Here is a 17,876-nt window from a genome sequence, read left to right as displayed (position 1 = left end):
CGCGTTTGATTGTATATATATTGCTGCCCGATAAACGGGCTTTTCAGAGTACCCGAGTTTGGTTTTGTGGAATAAAGAAACTCGGATGAATTCCCGTCTTTTGTCGCGTCAATCCTTTCAACTCGCGTAGGAGCACAGCTCTTTCATTGGTGACCCCCGACATGGACACGGCAGTTGCCCTTAAACTGCCTACCTTCTGGGAGGCTCACGCGGCGGTTTGGTTCGCACAGGCGGACTCCCAGTTTGCCCTGCGAGGCATCACCGCCGACGGCACCCGCTTCCACCATGTGGTAGCGGCACTCGGCTCCGCCACCGCGGCCCGCGCCCTGGGCCTCCTCCAGCACCCGCCAGCCGCTGACAAGTACGGCGCGATCAAGACGCTCCTCCTCGACGCATTCGCCCTCTCACCGGCAAAGCGCGCACGACGCCTGCTCGACCTGCCCGAGCTCGGCGACACGCGCCCGTCCGAGCGAATGGACTACATGCTCGCGCTGCTCGGTGAGCACTCCCCGCATTTTCTTTTCCGAGAGCTGTTCCTCCGCCAGCTGCCTAGCCAGGTACGCCTCGCCCTGGCAGGCACGCAGATCACGGATCCCCGCGCCCTCGCCAGGGAAGCCGACAAGATCTCCTCGGCAGGCCAACACATCGGGGCGGCTACCTGGAGCCCGCCGCCGTCCGAGGCGACGCCCATGGCGCCTGAGCACCCGGTGCGGTTGGAGGCCGAACTGCCGGTGCAACTGGCGGCCGCCACGCCACGCCGACCGCTCCCAACACGACGGCCGGGGCCTCCACCTGACCAGGCGTGGTGTTATTACCACGCCAGATTCGGACACAAGGCTCGGACATGCCGACCCCCGTGCACTTTCGGCAAGTCGGGAAACGACCGGGCCGGCGTTCATTACCAGCCATGAGCGCCGGCCACTCGGGCAACTTGCTTTTTATCAAGGACAAAGCGTCCGGGCGACGCTTCCTTTGTGACACCGGCGCCCAACTGAGCGTCATACCCGCCTCCGAGCAGGACAGGCAGACCGCCGTTTGCGGCCCCTCCTTGGTCGCTGCCAACGGATCGGCCATCCGCACCTTCGGCCCGCACAACGTCACCCTCTGCTTCGGCAACCAGCGCTTTAACTGGACCTTTGTGATGGCGAGCGTGCCGATGGCTTTGCTGGGCGCCGACTTCCTCTGCACACATGGGCTGCTGGTTGACGTCAAACGGCATCGCCTTGTCAACGCAGAGACTTTCAGCTCCCTGGCATGCACGATGAGCAGCTCTGCGCCGACCGAACTAGCATGCGCCCTCCAACCAACATGCGACCGAACTAGGCCAACGAGTTCGCTCGCCTGCTCGCGGAGTTCCCGGCCCTCACGCGGCCGACGTTTTCGGCCGTCGCAGTGAGACATGGTATCGAGCACCACATACCAAGTACGGGCCCGCCGGTCTACCTGGAGCACCTCGGCATCGTGCGACGCTCCGATAGCGCGTGGTCCTCGCTACTGCACATCGTGCCGAAGCCGGGGGGCGGTTGGCGCCCATGTGGCGACTACCGCCGCCTCAACGACGTTACCACCCCCGACAGGTATCCGGTCCCGCACATCCAGGACTTTTCTGCCCATTTGGCAGGGCAGGTCATTTTCTCAAAAGTTGACCTAATACGGGGATACCACCAGGTACCTGTCAGGCCGGCCGACGTCCCAAAAACGGCCGTCATCACGCCGTTCGGCCTATTCGAATTCTTGAGAATGCCGTTTGGCCTCAAAAAACGTGGCCCAGGCGTTCCAACGCTTGATGGACAGTGTGCTGCGCGACCTGCCGTTCCTCTTCATCTATCTGGACGACATCCTCGTCGCCAGCACGTCCCGCGCCGAGCACCTCCTCCACCTCCGAACACTGTTCGAGCGCCTCAGCGAGCACGGCTTAATCGTCAACCCGGCCAAATGCCACTTCGGCACGGCAGCCGTTGAATTTTTGGGCCACCATAACACCAGAAACGGGGCCGTGCCGCTGCCAACCAAGGTCGAGGCCATCACCGAGTTCCCACGTCCCCGCTCCATCAAGGCCCTGCAGGAGTTCCTCGGCATGGTGAATTTCTACCACCGTTTCGTGCCCCGCACTGCCATGCTCAGCTCATGCGGCCCCTTTACGAAGCCCTCCGGGGCAAGCCGGCCAAGCATGACGTCGTCTGGTCCGCAGCCATGGACGCGGCATTCACAGGCGCAAAGCTGGCCCTCGCCGACGCAACGCTGCTGGCTCACCCGGTGCTCGACGCTCCAATCGCCCTCACTGCGGACGCCTCCGACTACGCGGTGGGTGCCATACACGAACAATGGGTGAACGGGGTTTGGCAGCCACTCGCTTTTTTTAGCCGGCAACTCCGGCCGAACGAGCTAAAATACAGCACATTTGACCGCGAGCTCCTCGGGCTATACCTGGCCGTTCGCCATTTCCGCCACCTCCTGGAGGGCCACCCATTCACGGCTTTCGTCGACCACATGCCGTTGGTTTACGCGATGGCCAAAGTCACGGAGCCGTGGTCGGCCCGCCAGCAGCGCCACCTCTCCGCCGTGTCGGAATTTACCACGGACATCCGGCACGTCGCCGGAAAAGACAACGCCGTGGCCGACTGTCTTTCTCCGGCCAGCGCGAACGCGGTCCACCTCGGCATGGACTTCGCGCTTATGGCGGCCGAACAGACCACCAACACCACGGTGCAAGCCCTCCGGGCGGCGGACACGGCCCTCCGCCTGGCCGACGTCCCCTTCGCGGACACTGTCCTGCTCTGCGACGTCTCCCAAGGCCAGCCTCGCCCCATCGTGCCCGTTACCTGGCAGCGCCGCGTTTGCGCCTCCCTCCACGGTCTTTCCCACCCGGGCCGGAAAGCTTCCCAGAAGCTGGTGTCGGCGCGTTTCGTCTGGCACGGACTTTGACGGGACGTCCGCGATTGGGCCAACGCCTGCACGGCCTGCCAGCGGGCCAAGGTCCACCGCCACACCCAGGCCCGCTGGCGCCTTTCACCGTGCCCGAACGGCGTTTTGACCACGTCAACGTGGACCTGGTGGGCCCCCTTCCCCCATTACGAGGTTTCACACACCTGCTCACCATGGTGGACAGGACCACCAGGTGGCCGGAGGCCGTTCCCCTCGTTTCCACCACCACCGCCGACGTGGCGCAGGCTTTCATCGCCACCTGGGTTGCCCGCTGCGGCGCACCGGCGGACATCTCTTTGGACCGCGGTCCGCAGTTCACCTCCGAGCTGTGGGGCGCGGTCGCCCGCAACCTGGGGGTCAAGCTCCACCATACCATGGCCTACCACCCCCAAGCCAATGGGTTGTGCGAGCGTTTTCACCGCTCTATGAAGGCTGCGCTCATGGCCGGCCTTCAGGACGGCGGTTGGGCCGACCGGCTGCCGTGGGTTCTTTTGGGCCTCCGCACGGCCCCCCAAGGAGGACCTCCAGGCATCCACCGCCGAGCTCGTCTACGGCCAGCCGCTACGCGTCCCGGGCGAGTTCGTGCCCGACGCTACCAGTCCCTGGTCCGCGGCTCACCAGCGCTCGGACCTCCAGGAGGCCGCCCGACGGTTTGCCCCCGTGCTAACGTCCCGCCACGGTGGCCCCCAGTCCTACGTCCCCCCAGCGCTTCGCACAGCGGAGTACGTTTTTGTGCGTCATGACGCACACCGGGGGCCACTCCGGCCGCCGTACGACGGACCCTTCCGGGTCCTGCGACGGGATGACAAATCTTTTGTCATCGACGTCGGCGGCAGGTCGGACCGGATTTCGGTGGACCGCCTCAAGCCGGCGCACGTGGACGTCGACCAACCACCACGGTTGGCCCTTCCTCCGCGGCGAGGCCGCCCCCCCATCCACGGTTCCCCCCGCTCGACCACCCACCACCACACCGGACCCCCCCCCCCCCCCCACGACCCTCCAGGGGTCGCTTCCGCCGGGTCATCAGGACCCCCCTTAAATTGACCCTGCCATGCAAGTCGATTCTGGGGGGGCGCGTGTAGCGGTTGCCGCTGAACATACACAATTGCCTTGCACCTGCCGGGGACGCAACCGGGGAGCGATCGCTGTGCCGGGCTCGCCCAGACCGCCCGGAGACGCTCAGTCTCGCCTTTCCCGGGTATGTCCAGACTTGCCTTTCCCAGGCTCGCCCGGGCACGCCCACTCTCGCCGCGTTTGATTGTATATATATTGCTGCCCGATAAACGGGCTTTTCAGAGTACCCGAGTTTGGTTTTGTGGAATAAAGAAACTCGGATGAATTCCCGTCTTTTGTCGCGTCAATCCTTTCAACTCGCGTCGGAGCACAGCTCCTTCAACGTAATGTAAAATGTGACATCAAGTCCTCAACCCTCCCCCTCTCCCCTTCTCTGCTCCCTACCCGCTCCAACTCTGTCCTCCACTCCCCTTTTCTTATTAAAGCCCTCAACACCTCCACCAATCCAGGGACCTCCACCCCACCACACCCAATGCCTCAATCCCCCTTTCCCAGATCTGACCCTTCTCTGCCCCCTCCCCCTCCATCTTCTCCCCCTCCATTCCTCCCTCCCTCACTACAAAGGCTTCTCGGTGAAGCAAATTGGCAAAAATAAAATTATTCATTGGATGGAATTCACTGAAGAATGTTTTTTTTTTAACTTCTGAGAGGTGGTGAACCAGCGACTCTGATATTATACACTGCCCGTGAAACTTTGTGCTTATGCTCACACAATGCATAGTCAAAGCGTTATTTTGTACTCCTCACACGTGCATGAAATCAGAGTGGAAGCCATAGTAAGGAGTCCAGTTCAGGTTCCATTTCTAAAGAATTTGTTCCCACTAGGCGCCCGCGGAACTACGTAACTTCCGGTTAGTGCACCCTTCGCGACAAGTCACGTGACGGATACGTTGAAAACAAACCACAAAAGGACACGTGTTTCAGCTTACTTCCGGTAGTCTCACCCTAATACCGAAAGAGTAGAATATTTATGGGGTTTCCTACGGATGTTCTTTTACAGCACAAATCACGAACTGTTAAAACGGCTAAGGTTTCTCGGGGGACATAAATCAACAGAAAGTTCTTATATATTAACAGAAATGACTGAATAATTTGTGGTTACATTTTCTTTTTTTTTTTACTTCCAGGTGTGTGAACCAACGACTGACCCTATACACCACCAGGGTGCACAACTCAAAATTCCGTGAATATCGATGTTTGCAAACCTCCGCATGCACCGTCCAGACCCACAAGCCGATTGATCCTGTTTCTTCACGATGGCGTCATATGGCAGCTCTGGGGCAATCAGCTCCAGATAAGAGATTGCAACCACTAAGGGACCAGCAACATGGGACACTGGTTTCTTGGACAGACAAGATGCATCCCGTGTTATCTACGGCAGGTCACTCACCCAGCACAGAGATTCCAATCAGCACGGTAACGGGACTTTGGGCACAAGGATCCGGCCGGGAACCTCTGTGCTGGGGGTCAGAGGTGGTTGTGCTACACGGCCTGTGGAGTTCGGACCAGAGTTACCCGGACCAACCGGTGCACCATAGGAATTATATAGATAGATGGAAGTCAGATAGATGAGGATGATAATCAATTGGTGCTAATCCTGTGATATCTACATATTAACCATGAAATTTGTGCAATGATCTCTCTGACTGGAAAATCCCATTTATCTATTTCCTGATGACTCTCCTCCACCCTCTGCCATGACATGCCTCATCCATTTCTTCAGACCTTGACAAAAATCACAAGCTGGATAAACACTTGGAATCTGTCTTTCATTCCTGACAAATCTTACACTCTCACTATCTCTCTCCAAAAGGACTGCAAGGACCGTCTGGCAAACCCCACTGTTACGTGCTCCTCCCCAAACCCCGGTCACGGTGTACCTTCGAGCCCCGAAAGGAGTCACGGCAGAAAGATGTTATTATGTGTGCCAATGACCAATGGTGAAACCACACCAACCAATCAAAACCAAAAACAAGAATGTCACACAAGAAAAACAACTTGCACAAGTACAATATTAATCAATTGCACAACAAATATCACATCATTCCTATGATGGTACCATCAGTTTCTTACTCGATAACGCACGGTGCTCCACGTGAGCGAAATGTAGCATTCCCAAAGTCACTGTCCCGGCACCAGGCCAAAGTCGACGGACACTCCATGTCTCCGACGGACACTCCATTTCCTCTTTTGGTCCAGATGCCACCTTTTCCTTAGATTCCTTGATGTCACTCCCTTTCCTATTATCTCTTCCAGACTTTTCCTACAATATCTCTAAGGAACCCAAACCACATCACCTTCCTTCTCCTTCTCTTCAGAGCACTTCCTACCCATAGTACGAGTCACTGCACAGGATGGAAAGATACCCGGAATCTCCTGCTCTAACTGTGCTGTGTTATTTTCCATACTGGGCTTTTCAACCAACATCGGATTACCAGAAACTCGACCACCGGCCAAATCATTCCCAATAATAAAAGAGATTCTCTCTACAGGAAGAGTGGCTTGTAACCCCACAGTGACCAGTCCTGACACCAAATCAGACTTCAAATGGATGACATGAAGAGGAACTTTAACATAGCCACCAACCCCCTGTAAAAGAACACTAACCCCAGTTGCCATCTTCTCCGACAATGGCAAAATGCCCTCAAGCATCAAAGATTGATGTGCTCCTGTGTCCCTCAATACCCTAACAGGTCTCAGGTTAGTTAAGTCCCCATCCAGTGACACAAACCCCTCGGAAATAAAAGGTTTGTAACCCTCTTGGACAAGGTCGTTCTGTGATGCCGTAACTTTGGCACGGGAACCTTCACAAGGCACTGTCCTCTAAGGACGATTTCTCACATTGGCCAACGCATTCGGAGTTGCACTAGTCTGACTCCGCTCATGATTTTTCCTTTTCAGGGCGTAACATTGGACATCAAATGCCCAGGTTTCTTGCAAAAAGCACAAGTAGGCTCGGAGGAAAAACTTGTGGTCTGCCTCAGGCCCCCCGGAAGATAGGTATGCCTTGGAACTGCAGTCTTCTGATCCATAAAAGTCGCGGTATCAGATTTGTCCCCATAGTCCTCTCTAGGCCGCCTCCATGAAAATTTGTTCTCCGATCCTGATTTACCATAACTCCCCTGGCTAACTCTAGGTGGGAAGTTAGGTTTGTGGAACCCCATCCTGTGTGTCAAGGCATAGTCATCTGCCACTGTTGCTGCCTCATATAACCCCAGTACCTTTTTTTCATCCAGATGCACTTTAATGTCCACGTGGACACTGTTTGAATTCCTCCACCAAGATCAATTGTCATAAAAGGTTGAAGTCTTTCCCAATCTCCTTCGAGTCACAGCACCTATCAAACATAGTTTCCTTCATTCTGGCAAACTCCACATGGGTCTCTCTCCCTCTTCCTGGCATTCCTGAATTTTTGTCGGTAAGCTTCAGGGACCAATTCATAGGCTTTGAGAATGGCTTTCTTCACTATCTCATAATCTGCACATTGGTCAATCGGTAAAGCCGAATAGATATCTTGAGCTTTACCCACCAGAACACTTTGTACTAACATAGTCCATGACCCCACAGGCCATTTTAACATTTGAGCCACTTTCTCAAAGTGTAAAAAAAACTTGGCTACCTCCTTTTCATTAAATGGTGGAACCAGCCTTACATGCCGACCAACATCCCAAGAGTTCTGACTTGTTATCGAACTAGCTGGCATGGATACTACTTCTATTCTCTCTGTTCCCCCAGTAATTCCAGCTCCTTGAGTTTAAGTTCCCTCTGATAATCCATGTCCCGTTCCTTTAACTCCCTTTCGGCTCTCCTTTCCTCTGCTCTTCTCTCCTCGAGTTCTCGTTCCCGTTCTGCTCTTTCCTTTTCCGCTTTCGATTCCAACTCTTTTAACCTATCCTGGCTCTGCAGTTGCATCTCCATTTTCCGGAGCTCCACATTTCCTTTTTCCTCTGGTAACCAATCCAAGGCTACCTCTTCCCATGTTCCTTGTCCCACCAGAGATTCTACCACCAATGTCTGCATCTCCGCTTTCTTCATACTAACTCGGACCTCCAAATTACAATATTTGGCCAATATAATGAGTTCCGATCTTTTTAACGCCTGGAACTGTGCCTCGTTCGGGGACGTCGCAAATTTTTCTGCGTCAAACACCATGGTGACTATCAGTTAGCACCTGTAAACTTTCACACAAAAATTTCCAAATTTTCAGAAAAATTTGGGAATGTTAGAAAATTCCAAACTTGGGAATTTTGGGAATGTTAGGGAATTTAATCCCAGACGAGGCCCCCAATTTCTGTTACGTGCTCCTCCCCAAACCCCAGTCACGGTGTACCTCCGAGCCCCGAAAGGAGTCACGGCAGAAAGATGCGTTATTATGTGTGCCAATGACCAATGGTGAAACCACACCAACCAATCAATACCAAAACCAAGTATTGTATGAATGTCACACAAGAATAACAACTTGCACAAGTACAATATTAATCAATTGCACAACAAATATCATATCATTCCTTTGATGGTACCATCAGTTTCTTACTCGACAACTCACGGTGCTCCACCTGAGCGAAATGTAACATTCCCAAAGTCACTGTCCCGGCACCAGGCCAAAGTCGATCCACGCTCCGGTGATAACAAGAAACAGGTCGTATCGAGACCAGAACCCAGGTCGGCTGACAGTCAACACTGCCGAAGAACCACTGGGTGGGTGTCGGGCCGACGTCTGTCAGGCAAAGGTGCACCCAAAAGGCGACTGGGAATTCACACCTTCGGTTCACCAGACAATGACGCTGGTATGAATGTTCAGCGGCTCCCAAACGGAGCCGCGAATTCCCAATCGAAATCCACGTTACACACGCGAACCAGGCTAACGGCTGGGTGCGGTGAAAAGGCTGGAGCGAGGCGAAATGGCGAACGGGCCCGTAATGGAGGCGTACCTGCTCTCCAACAACGATTCACTCCAGAATCAACCGCAAAACCAGTCACGCAGGTTTATCTGCCACAGCGATATCCACTCTGTCACAGGAATCCCTTCCCCGGGGAAACCAATGTTTGCTCGTGACCCACGGTCGCCAGCGTCCACTCGATACTTCAAAGCAGCTCGGCTTTTCTCCCGACCTCACTTGTTCAGCTTTCCCTTCCTCTTCTTTCTTCCGGTTTCTCCCGATCCATTTCGTTTTTCTTTTAAAACACTAATTTTTCCTTTTGAAGGCAGTTATCTACATTTCACTCAAACTAAAACAATAATAGTCCATGGAACTAAAAATGCTTCAAGTGGATGAAAACCACAACAATGGAAGTGACGAATCCGTAACACCACCCACCCCCATCTACTTAATCCTCGAGGAAGTTCATCAGCCATGATGATTCTTAGGTGAACCACATTAAAAAGCTGGCCGTCGGACAACGTCCCGCCTTTGGCACACCTGAACTCCTATCCACAGCTTCATGCGCTCTCCCACCTCACACCTTGCTCAGCTTGACACCGTGGAAACCAAGGCTTTCAAGATTGGAATGTCCCATGATGATGGTGATCCTATGGGTATATCACTTCGTCATCGCAGAGATCGGTGATCTCTGTCTTCCACTGACCCCTTTCTGGTCTTGTACCCACTTACCCGCTTGTGGTGAAACTACGTACCTCAATCCAGGATTATGCTCACCTCCACTCATTTCTTCCTCTTTTTCCCGCTGCTGTGGAATGAACTTCCACATACTCTTCATTCTCATTCTTCCCTCCAGGTCTTCACAACAGCTGTTCACCACAATCTCAGAACCTCCCCAACCCAAAACCATGATATTTCGTTTTACGCACGCATAATAAATGTACTATATTAGTTATTGATGCCTTCAGCGTTGAATAAGGTGGTAGCCTACATGTCAAGCTTGGATGTGTGGACCTTAAGATGAAATACATGAGTAAATGTAAATGCAGGGATCATATTTGAAGCATTTGTTAATAGACCATCCAAGGTTTGAATCCAAAGTACTGAATTATTGGCATCTCCAGGAAGGAGACCGAGTGGCAAGACCTAGAAAGTAGATTATATACATACCTCGTGCGCTTCCATGACCAAGCTGCCCACTGCTACCTCTTGGCTGTCTCACATTCACAGTCATGAGCCATTTGCTAAAAATACACCTGGAGCCAAAATGCCCGTTCATTTAACCTTTTGGTCACAATCAACTGCTCCCGTCAAATCCCCCTTTTGTTTCATACAATGCATGGAAGGAAACGTAGAGGGCCCGGAAAGGTGTCCAACGTCAAATGTCAACCACCAGTACCTGATGACAGTTTCCCCACTAATTCAGCACAATCAAAAATATATATTTGAAAACATTTTATTACAAGATATTTACTTACATTGCACACCTACATACCCTCCATCCCCACACCCTAGAGCACACTGATGGCAAAAACCCTCCAGCCTCCCTCGTCCCACTCTCCCTGACAAAACCATGCCGTTGCAAATTAAGAATACAGAGTGAAGGACGAACCTGTTTTTAAAAACTGCACAGTATAAGTGAATCACGATTGCTTTGTGCGTTGCGATTTGAAGAGTGAAAACAGGAAAAGGTATCATTTTGTCACAGCAATTCACAAGTTTGAGAGCAGACAGACAGACACCTTTTGCATATCATGGTTGCAAAACAGATAGGATGAAACATTCACAGCCTTTAGAGTGAGTGAAAGTAAATAATTGTATCGTATGGAACACAAAAAAAAAAGGAAACCTCAAACACATTCATTAGTTTTACAAAAAACGATCAACCAAGAGCAGACAAAGATGGGGTGAGGGAATAAAATGATAAAAAGCTAAAGAAAAATATCCATATTCTCAACAACTTGGAAATACAATAAAGGGACAGTACAATGCAAACTGTAGGCCAAAAGAAAAAGTTAAATAAATAAAAAGAAAAGCAAAATGCTACAAGTACGTCAAGCGCATGGTACGACGGATGCATAAAGGAGCGAGTACGGAGCAGGCCAAAAAATAATAATTAAATAAAACTACACATTCGAGTCGCTCATTCAAAACGTAACTGTAACACGTGCATCAGATGCATGCGGCCGATATAATAGTTCGGTGATAACTAAAAAATAATAATAATAATAAAATTTGGAGCGATCACTTCGGATACACCACGTCGATATCACATGGCACAAACGATCCGAGAAGAAACACGTGTTGTTATTTTACATCGTCGTGCCGTGGACATGAGAAAGGAAATATCAGCTGGTGAATAAAACAAGGGAACATTGGACAGACACAGCAATGGGATAATTTTTTTTGAAAATAAAATAAAAATTCCTACCATCATTCAACAATAACAACAACAACAACAGCAACAACCTCACTTAAAATCAAATCAAGTGCTACACGTGCTTTCCCATTAAATGTACAAAATATCAAAACACTAGCACATTGGACTTTTCATTAAACGACAATCTGCAAGGCCCGATCCTACTGACGCAGTAAAAGATCAAGCGTATGAAAAGCTCTACACCGATGGACTTGACCTAAGGGCCCTCTGTGCTCCAAAACTTGTTGCGTACGAGGCGATCGGACACGTATTAGTGGAACAGCAGACGTGTCATGGTCATACCCCGTAGCGCTTTACGTCCTTCAGTGGCAACATCCACATGACCAACAAGACTCTTGGACCTACTCAGAACAGGATGACTCTCACCCCACCTCAAACTTTGAACCTTGACCTGTGAATACAGTTATACTATTACTCCTCAAAAGTTCCCCCCCCCCTACTGTACCCCGTGCAAATTCATGTCCAAGGCTTTACAGCGTTGGCTCTGTCCGGATGATCCAGCCTCCACTTTCAGAGCGAGACCTGATCGTTACACCATGCATAGAGATTTGATTTAATTTAAACCCCCCCCCCCCCCCCCCAAATCCTTTCTGGGCAATGCTGACATACTTGAGGTGCTTTGGAGTCCTACTTTCGGAAGTTCCTCCAGAAAATACTCAATGCTGGCTGGAGAGGAGAAGAAAAAGAATCTCGTTCCTGCCATTCTGAAATTCGGGTTTCAAGAAAATAATTAAAGAAAAAAAAGGTTCCATTTTCATTCAAAATTGATGGCACCAAACGCTGTGGCCATTTCCTGACTCGAGACGTTTGCAATGATAGGACACGCACGCGATATGATAAAGTAATAAAACTGAGAATAAGCGAAAGACATTCACCGTCATCTGCAAGGCCCCATCGAGTCCCAAGAAGACTCGAAGCTGTAATTGTCGTATGGAGAGTGGGGGTGCAGAGGCTCAACATTCGAAAATGACGAAGGCCTCAAAACTGAGGGAGATTGGGGGGGGGAGGGGGTTCTACTGCAAAATACTCTTGGCACAACAATAACATGGGATGACGTCATCATACTCCAAAATCAGAAACATAAGCCATTTCAAAGGTAAACCCCAGTGCAAGTACCGTGCTTCCTTCCTCAACCTCTTCAATCGCCGGATGCAGTGCAAGCATTTCTGTGCACACCACGTGGTGTCGAGTGTCATCGATTCGATCCTTTACGTTTGAATTTCAAGTGGAATAAATGCTACCCGATTCGAAATAAGTTCACCCTCACCGCAGGAGCAAGCCGAATGTACAGAATGATGGTAATAGTCACACAGAAAGGGTTAACCTCGGAACTGTCGGGATACAACACGCATGCACATAAGACACACACGTCGCGTCGATGGGTTCCGGCCCGTGAAAAAAAACGATCTCATGGCATCTTTGTACAAGTCCGCTCAGCGGTCACTTTTGTCAATTTCCCACGATGGTCTTGCTGTATTGCTTCTGCTGTTCTTCTTTCATCGTCGTCTTGACGTGGGCACGCTTGAGTCCTCCATCCCTGGTGGGGAGGTGTAAAGTCAAAGTTGAGATAAATGCGGACAATAAAAAGCTTTTGTATTCCATGTTATCCAAGAAGCAGACATTTTCTCTCATGGGTAAATCACTTCCATTTTAATGTGCCGTTGCCAAGAATATCGGAATGTCACGTGATACGGATGCTCGAGTGTTTAACATGGGAGGGAATATAAATCGTGGCATCCAGCAGGACAGATTAGATTCACTCACCACACCAGGTCCACCAGACCACCCTTCCTCGCAATCTCCGCTTTCACCCGGTTAGCAAATTGAACGGCATTCTCACCATGCTGCAAAACGTTGTTTCATAGACAGGGGAGGGTGGAGAGGGGGTTTGAATGGTCATTAGTGCAACTCCCCAATCAAAAGATGGCATACAAGTATACCCAAGCAAAAGTATGTGAATGAAGTTTAAAAAAAATTAATAGTAGGGAAGTTGGGTGGGAATAAATAAAATATTCACCCCCTACACAGCATCAACGCACGTACAAATACGTGGACACAAGACAGGATGGTGGAGACGTAGCGCACTTTGAGCTATCAACTCGGGGTTCGACTTTGGATTTAAAACTCAGATCGGTGTTTCGCAGACTGGGCATCGAATCACAGAGCGTGTACCTCGGATGGACGTTAAGTCGGAAGACCTGTAAACCAGCAGGAGTTAGTGAATGTTAAATATCCAACGGATGACAAGTTCCTGCTACAAAGTGAACGGCAAACCTCCAAGTGGAATTCTTGCCATTAGACTGCTGTGGCAGCAACGAACCTGCTCTTTGGCAAATCACCCCGGAGAGAGGCAAATGTATTGTTGCGGGGATGTGATATTGGTTGAAGGGAGTAACACAGTAGAGATATTTGATTATTAAATGTGTAGCACAGGAGGATGGTATTCGTGAACAAAGATTACAACGTGTTGAAGTACGTCTAGACAGGTCATCTCTGTGAAATGTTCCTTTGATCCATGTCATACAGTCTCGAGCAGCTGCAATTGGCATCTCCACAAGACGTGGAAAAAGCCGCTAAGGCATGTGAAAGGAGTTCGTTGATCGGGCGCTGCAGCGGTTATGGTGACCAAGATCGGCAGGTGAAGATAAAGTGCTCAAGATGGAGATAAAAAGCGCTTGAGCGACCAGGTGAAAGCAGCTGGAGAACGCCCGTAGATGCCATCAAATTGCTCCCGACAATCCGAAGAGAGGAGTTTTGCGTTCGCCTCTGTGCTGCTGGATGTTCAGAGCTTGCAGGGATGGCTACCGAGACACACGGCGCCGAACAAGCAGTCACCTCCTGCCAGGATACGGTTAAGCCGAACGGATTATCGTGGATGTGGAGGAATCATTACTGCATCACTGTGTGATCTGTATCTGATTGTTATAGTACAGTACCGTACATCGATTCGGTAATTGCTGTTAACACGAGTTTTTCTCTCCGATCTCCCCTCCCCCATTTATTAAATCTGATTACTTCAATTAACTTGTGTCGCTGGTTTGCTGTTCATCTTTTGGCTATTAATCCCAGGCAAATCCTTGAGGAGAACCTGCTTCAGAGTGCAAATGACCTTAGACTGTGATGAAGATTTACGTTCCAACGGGACAACGACCCAAGCATACAGCCAAAGCAACACTGGAACTTCTTCAGAATAAAAGTGAAAGTCCTTGAATGGCCCAGCCAAAGCCCAGACGTGAATCCCATTGAGAATCTGTGGAAAGACTTGAAGATTGCTGTTCACCGACGCTCCCCCATCAAAACTTGACAGAGCTTGAGCAAATCTGCAAGAAAGAATGGGAGAAACTCCCCAAATCCAGATGTCCAAAGCTGACACAGACATACCCAAGAAGACTCGAAGCTGTAATCGCTGCCAAAGACGCTTCTACAAAGTATTGACTCAAGGGGTTGAATACTTATGTAAATTTGATATTTCTGTTTTTCATTTTCAATGAATTTGTAAAAATAATTCTAAAAACATGGTTTCACTTTGTCATTATGGGGTATTTTGTGTTGGTCAGTGACCAAAAAAATTAAATTTAATCCATTTTAAGTTCAGGCTGTAACAACAAAATATGAAAAAGTCAAGGGGTGTGAATACTTTCAGAAGGCACTGCACATATACACATACCATGAAGTAAAACTAGAGCGAGGTCAATGGCACACCATCACAAATCCCCACACTTTTCCCACCGAAAGAAAAATTTTAAATATGGCAAAACTTTCCACCAGGAATGACCCAATATCAAATGGGGTTTGAAAAAAATATTCCCGTTTTGACCCCTGTGATCCCAAGTCCCCATCCCGTGGGGTATTTCATTTTTTAAAAACGACATATCCCCATTGGGTTATCAGGCAAATGTTTTTGAATTAAAGCCAGTTTATCTGTACTTAGCAAGTTTCAAACAGGGATTCAAAGAAAAAGAACATTTTTGAACACATCCACTTCCACGGACATAGGATCCAAAATGGTGGCAACTCAAAACATGGAATTGGCATGAATCACATATTCAAATCAAACTTCATACCAAAAAAAAAAAATTTATTTTTATTTTTAATGAAACTGAAAGCCGTCACACGATGCAGCATGGCGACAAACACAAACCGATAAAACTGTCCACAAACAATACTGAAACAGGTTTTTAGTCATCGAGTTACCTTCAACAGTGAACAGCCAAACTACATGTGCGTGGTTATAATAAACCTTCAGAGAGGAGGGAGCGTCAGAGTGGGGTGTGTGGTGAGCAGTGCGAGGGACAGAACTTGAGGAAGGCAAGAGGTTACAGGGGTTTGAAACAAGTGGTAGAGACAGAGGTAGAGGTGGAGTCGTAGAGCAGGGCAGGCAACACATGGCTACTGTTGACCATGACACCAGAGTGGCATCCTTACTATAATTCAAGAACCGGTGTTTGTTTCAGTGCTTTTTTTGTTTGTTTATTGCGTTACTCCTTCAGTTCTAGGCAGATTGCATCCAGACTTGCTACATAGGATCAGCATGACCCCAATTAGTGCATAGGGGGTGTTTTTATCTTTGTAGGTGGTCTTGGGGGCAGGGAGGGAACAAATTCGCTGTGTATGTCTATAGTTGAGCACCACCTTCAGGTGAGAGAGGGTATGACAAGTCCCCACCCTTTACAGTACAGCATCACTGTCCCCACGTTTTACAGTACAGCGAGTGGTACGTTTAAATAATATTAACAAAACAATCCCTGGCCGCCCTCTTAGGGAGCAGGTCCTTCTAGTTCTATATCGTCGTTGGACTGAAAGTCTGAACGTCATACATCCTCACAACTTCACTTGTTCCTTCGTTGAACATCAAAACATTTACATATCTTCCAAGATAACATAAAAATTGCAGCACTATTTTCAGTGCGCCCTCACACTTGTTTACATTTCATGATGTTGCCTTCTCAAAAGATAAGTCTTTATCGACATTTAGATCCACAGAACCTTTGGAATTAGATATATATAGGAGTCGGTAAAATATGCTAAAGTACTATACGTAAAGCAATTAAAATCAAACTCGCAAAAAAAAGAAAGAAAAAAAAAGAAGCTGCACCTTGGTCATTTAACTTGCCCACCCCACCCCCTGTGGTTATGTCGTGACATATGGTGAAATACCACACAACTCGCACGCGAGTATACCCATAGTTGAAACTTTTGGAACCAATTTCCCACGAGAAACAATACCAGCAAGCTTCAAATGTTACCTGGCAGGTCATCGGTGGAAGGTACCACACATTGCAGACGATGGCCCAGCTGCTCATCATGCGGAGAAGGTAGTTCACCATGCCATACTTGCTGCTATTCCAAAAGGCATCGCCAAAATGAGGGTCGTACTACACACGCGGGAGCAAAAAGGGCCCACTTTACAGAAACCATTAAACACTCTGAATCATGTTGTGCATTTCAAAGTAAAACTGACACTAGAGATTACCTTGATTGCTACAGGGTAGATTACTCCTCCAATTTCAAAGCTTCCTTTTTTAAACATCATCACAGAAGTGTTGTTGATGCAAGTGCCTGAAAGAGACCATTCAATACGTTGGGGGTAGAGGGTAGGGTGAAGATGGAAAACAAATGAAGGTTGCCATTTGTCATGTTTGCAAATAAACAATTAAACATCGACTCATCGATGTGATTATGGATAGTGCTTGCAGAACTTACCCTCTGGAAAGATAAGAATGGGTAATTTGTTTCCATCAGCAATGTGATCACTCAACCTAAGGAATTAAAAATGAAATAATATTGCACAATTGAGCGGTATTTGAAAGGCAAATGCATGAAAATATATTTACAGTAATACCTTGCATAACGCTGCCCCAGAGAAAGCCAATTCGTTAGAGCTCTTTGCCCTGGAGAATTTATTTATTTATTTATTTTTACAAAGCACTCCCCGAGTAAATGCACCCGCCAGCATCGTATGTACCTATGCACCCGCCGGCATCGTATGTACCTTTGCACACGCTCTGAGCCAATCGACGCTGTTTACTCCACCTTTATTTTGCAGCAGGAGGTTCCTCCTTCCACCATTGCCATGTAGGAAGTCAGAGCAGAGGACAAGCGAGTGCAATTTTTTATTATTGATGGTTGTACATATTTTAATGTTTTAAACACTAACTGATGTTATTATAATAAAAAAATATTTTTATTTGTAAAATTATGTGTTTACCATATGTATTTTGGCTGACAGTCTGTTTATTCCTGACTCGCGAGGTGCCCATGGCATGCCATGCACAGGTTGGAGCCCAAAATGTCAGTGTTCACATGCAAATAAATTGCGGCAATTCATGGGTGGTAACCGAGAATCCAAAAAAAAAATATATATATATATATATATATATGTTTTGAGAAATTTTCTGAAAACACATCCATTTTATTTAGGACACGTGCAGGGACCCCAAAAGCTGCACAGAAAATTTAGTGGGGCTGGCTGCAAAACAGAGAATGGTACTGTAAAATAAATGTAGTACCATGCAGTACTTTACTTTAATGATTATGAAGGAGCTGATAACAATGAC

The 17,876-nt window shown here is 48.9% G+C and overlaps 1 protein-coding gene across 1 annotated transcript in view; it reads right to left on the bottom strand.

Annotated features, from left to right (window-relative positions):
• Positions 1-10,319: 10,319 nt before the first annotated feature.
• LOC137414259 (glycerol-3-phosphate acyltransferase 4) overlaps positions 10,320-17,876 on the bottom strand; it is a 62,691-nt gene continuing 55,134 nt past the window's right edge. Inside the window, exons 8-12 of the mRNA XM_068099749.2 lie at positions 17,023-17,078; positions 16,793-16,878; positions 16,566-16,694; positions 13,084-13,163; positions 10,320-12,856 (exon numbers count right to left, since the gene is read on the bottom strand). Of these exons, the coding sequence (XP_067955850.1) occupies positions 12,769-12,856; positions 13,084-13,163; positions 16,566-16,694; positions 16,793-16,878; positions 17,023-17,078 (439 nt within the window). The 3' untranslated portion in view covers positions 10,320-12,768. The remainder of the gene's footprint in view (positions 12,857-13,083; positions 13,164-16,565; positions 16,695-16,792; positions 16,879-17,022; positions 17,079-17,876) is intronic.

The sequence above is a fragment of the Myxine glutinosa genome, chromosome 1 (genome assembly GCF_964187855.1).
Source record: "Myxine glutinosa chromosome 1, kmMyxGlut1.1, whole genome shotgun sequence".
NCBI lineage: Eukaryota > Metazoa > Chordata > Myxini > Myxiniformes > Myxinidae > Myxine > Myxine glutinosa.
Note: the sequence above shows the minus strand (reverse complement) of the source record. Positions and strands in the feature narration are given on the sequence as shown.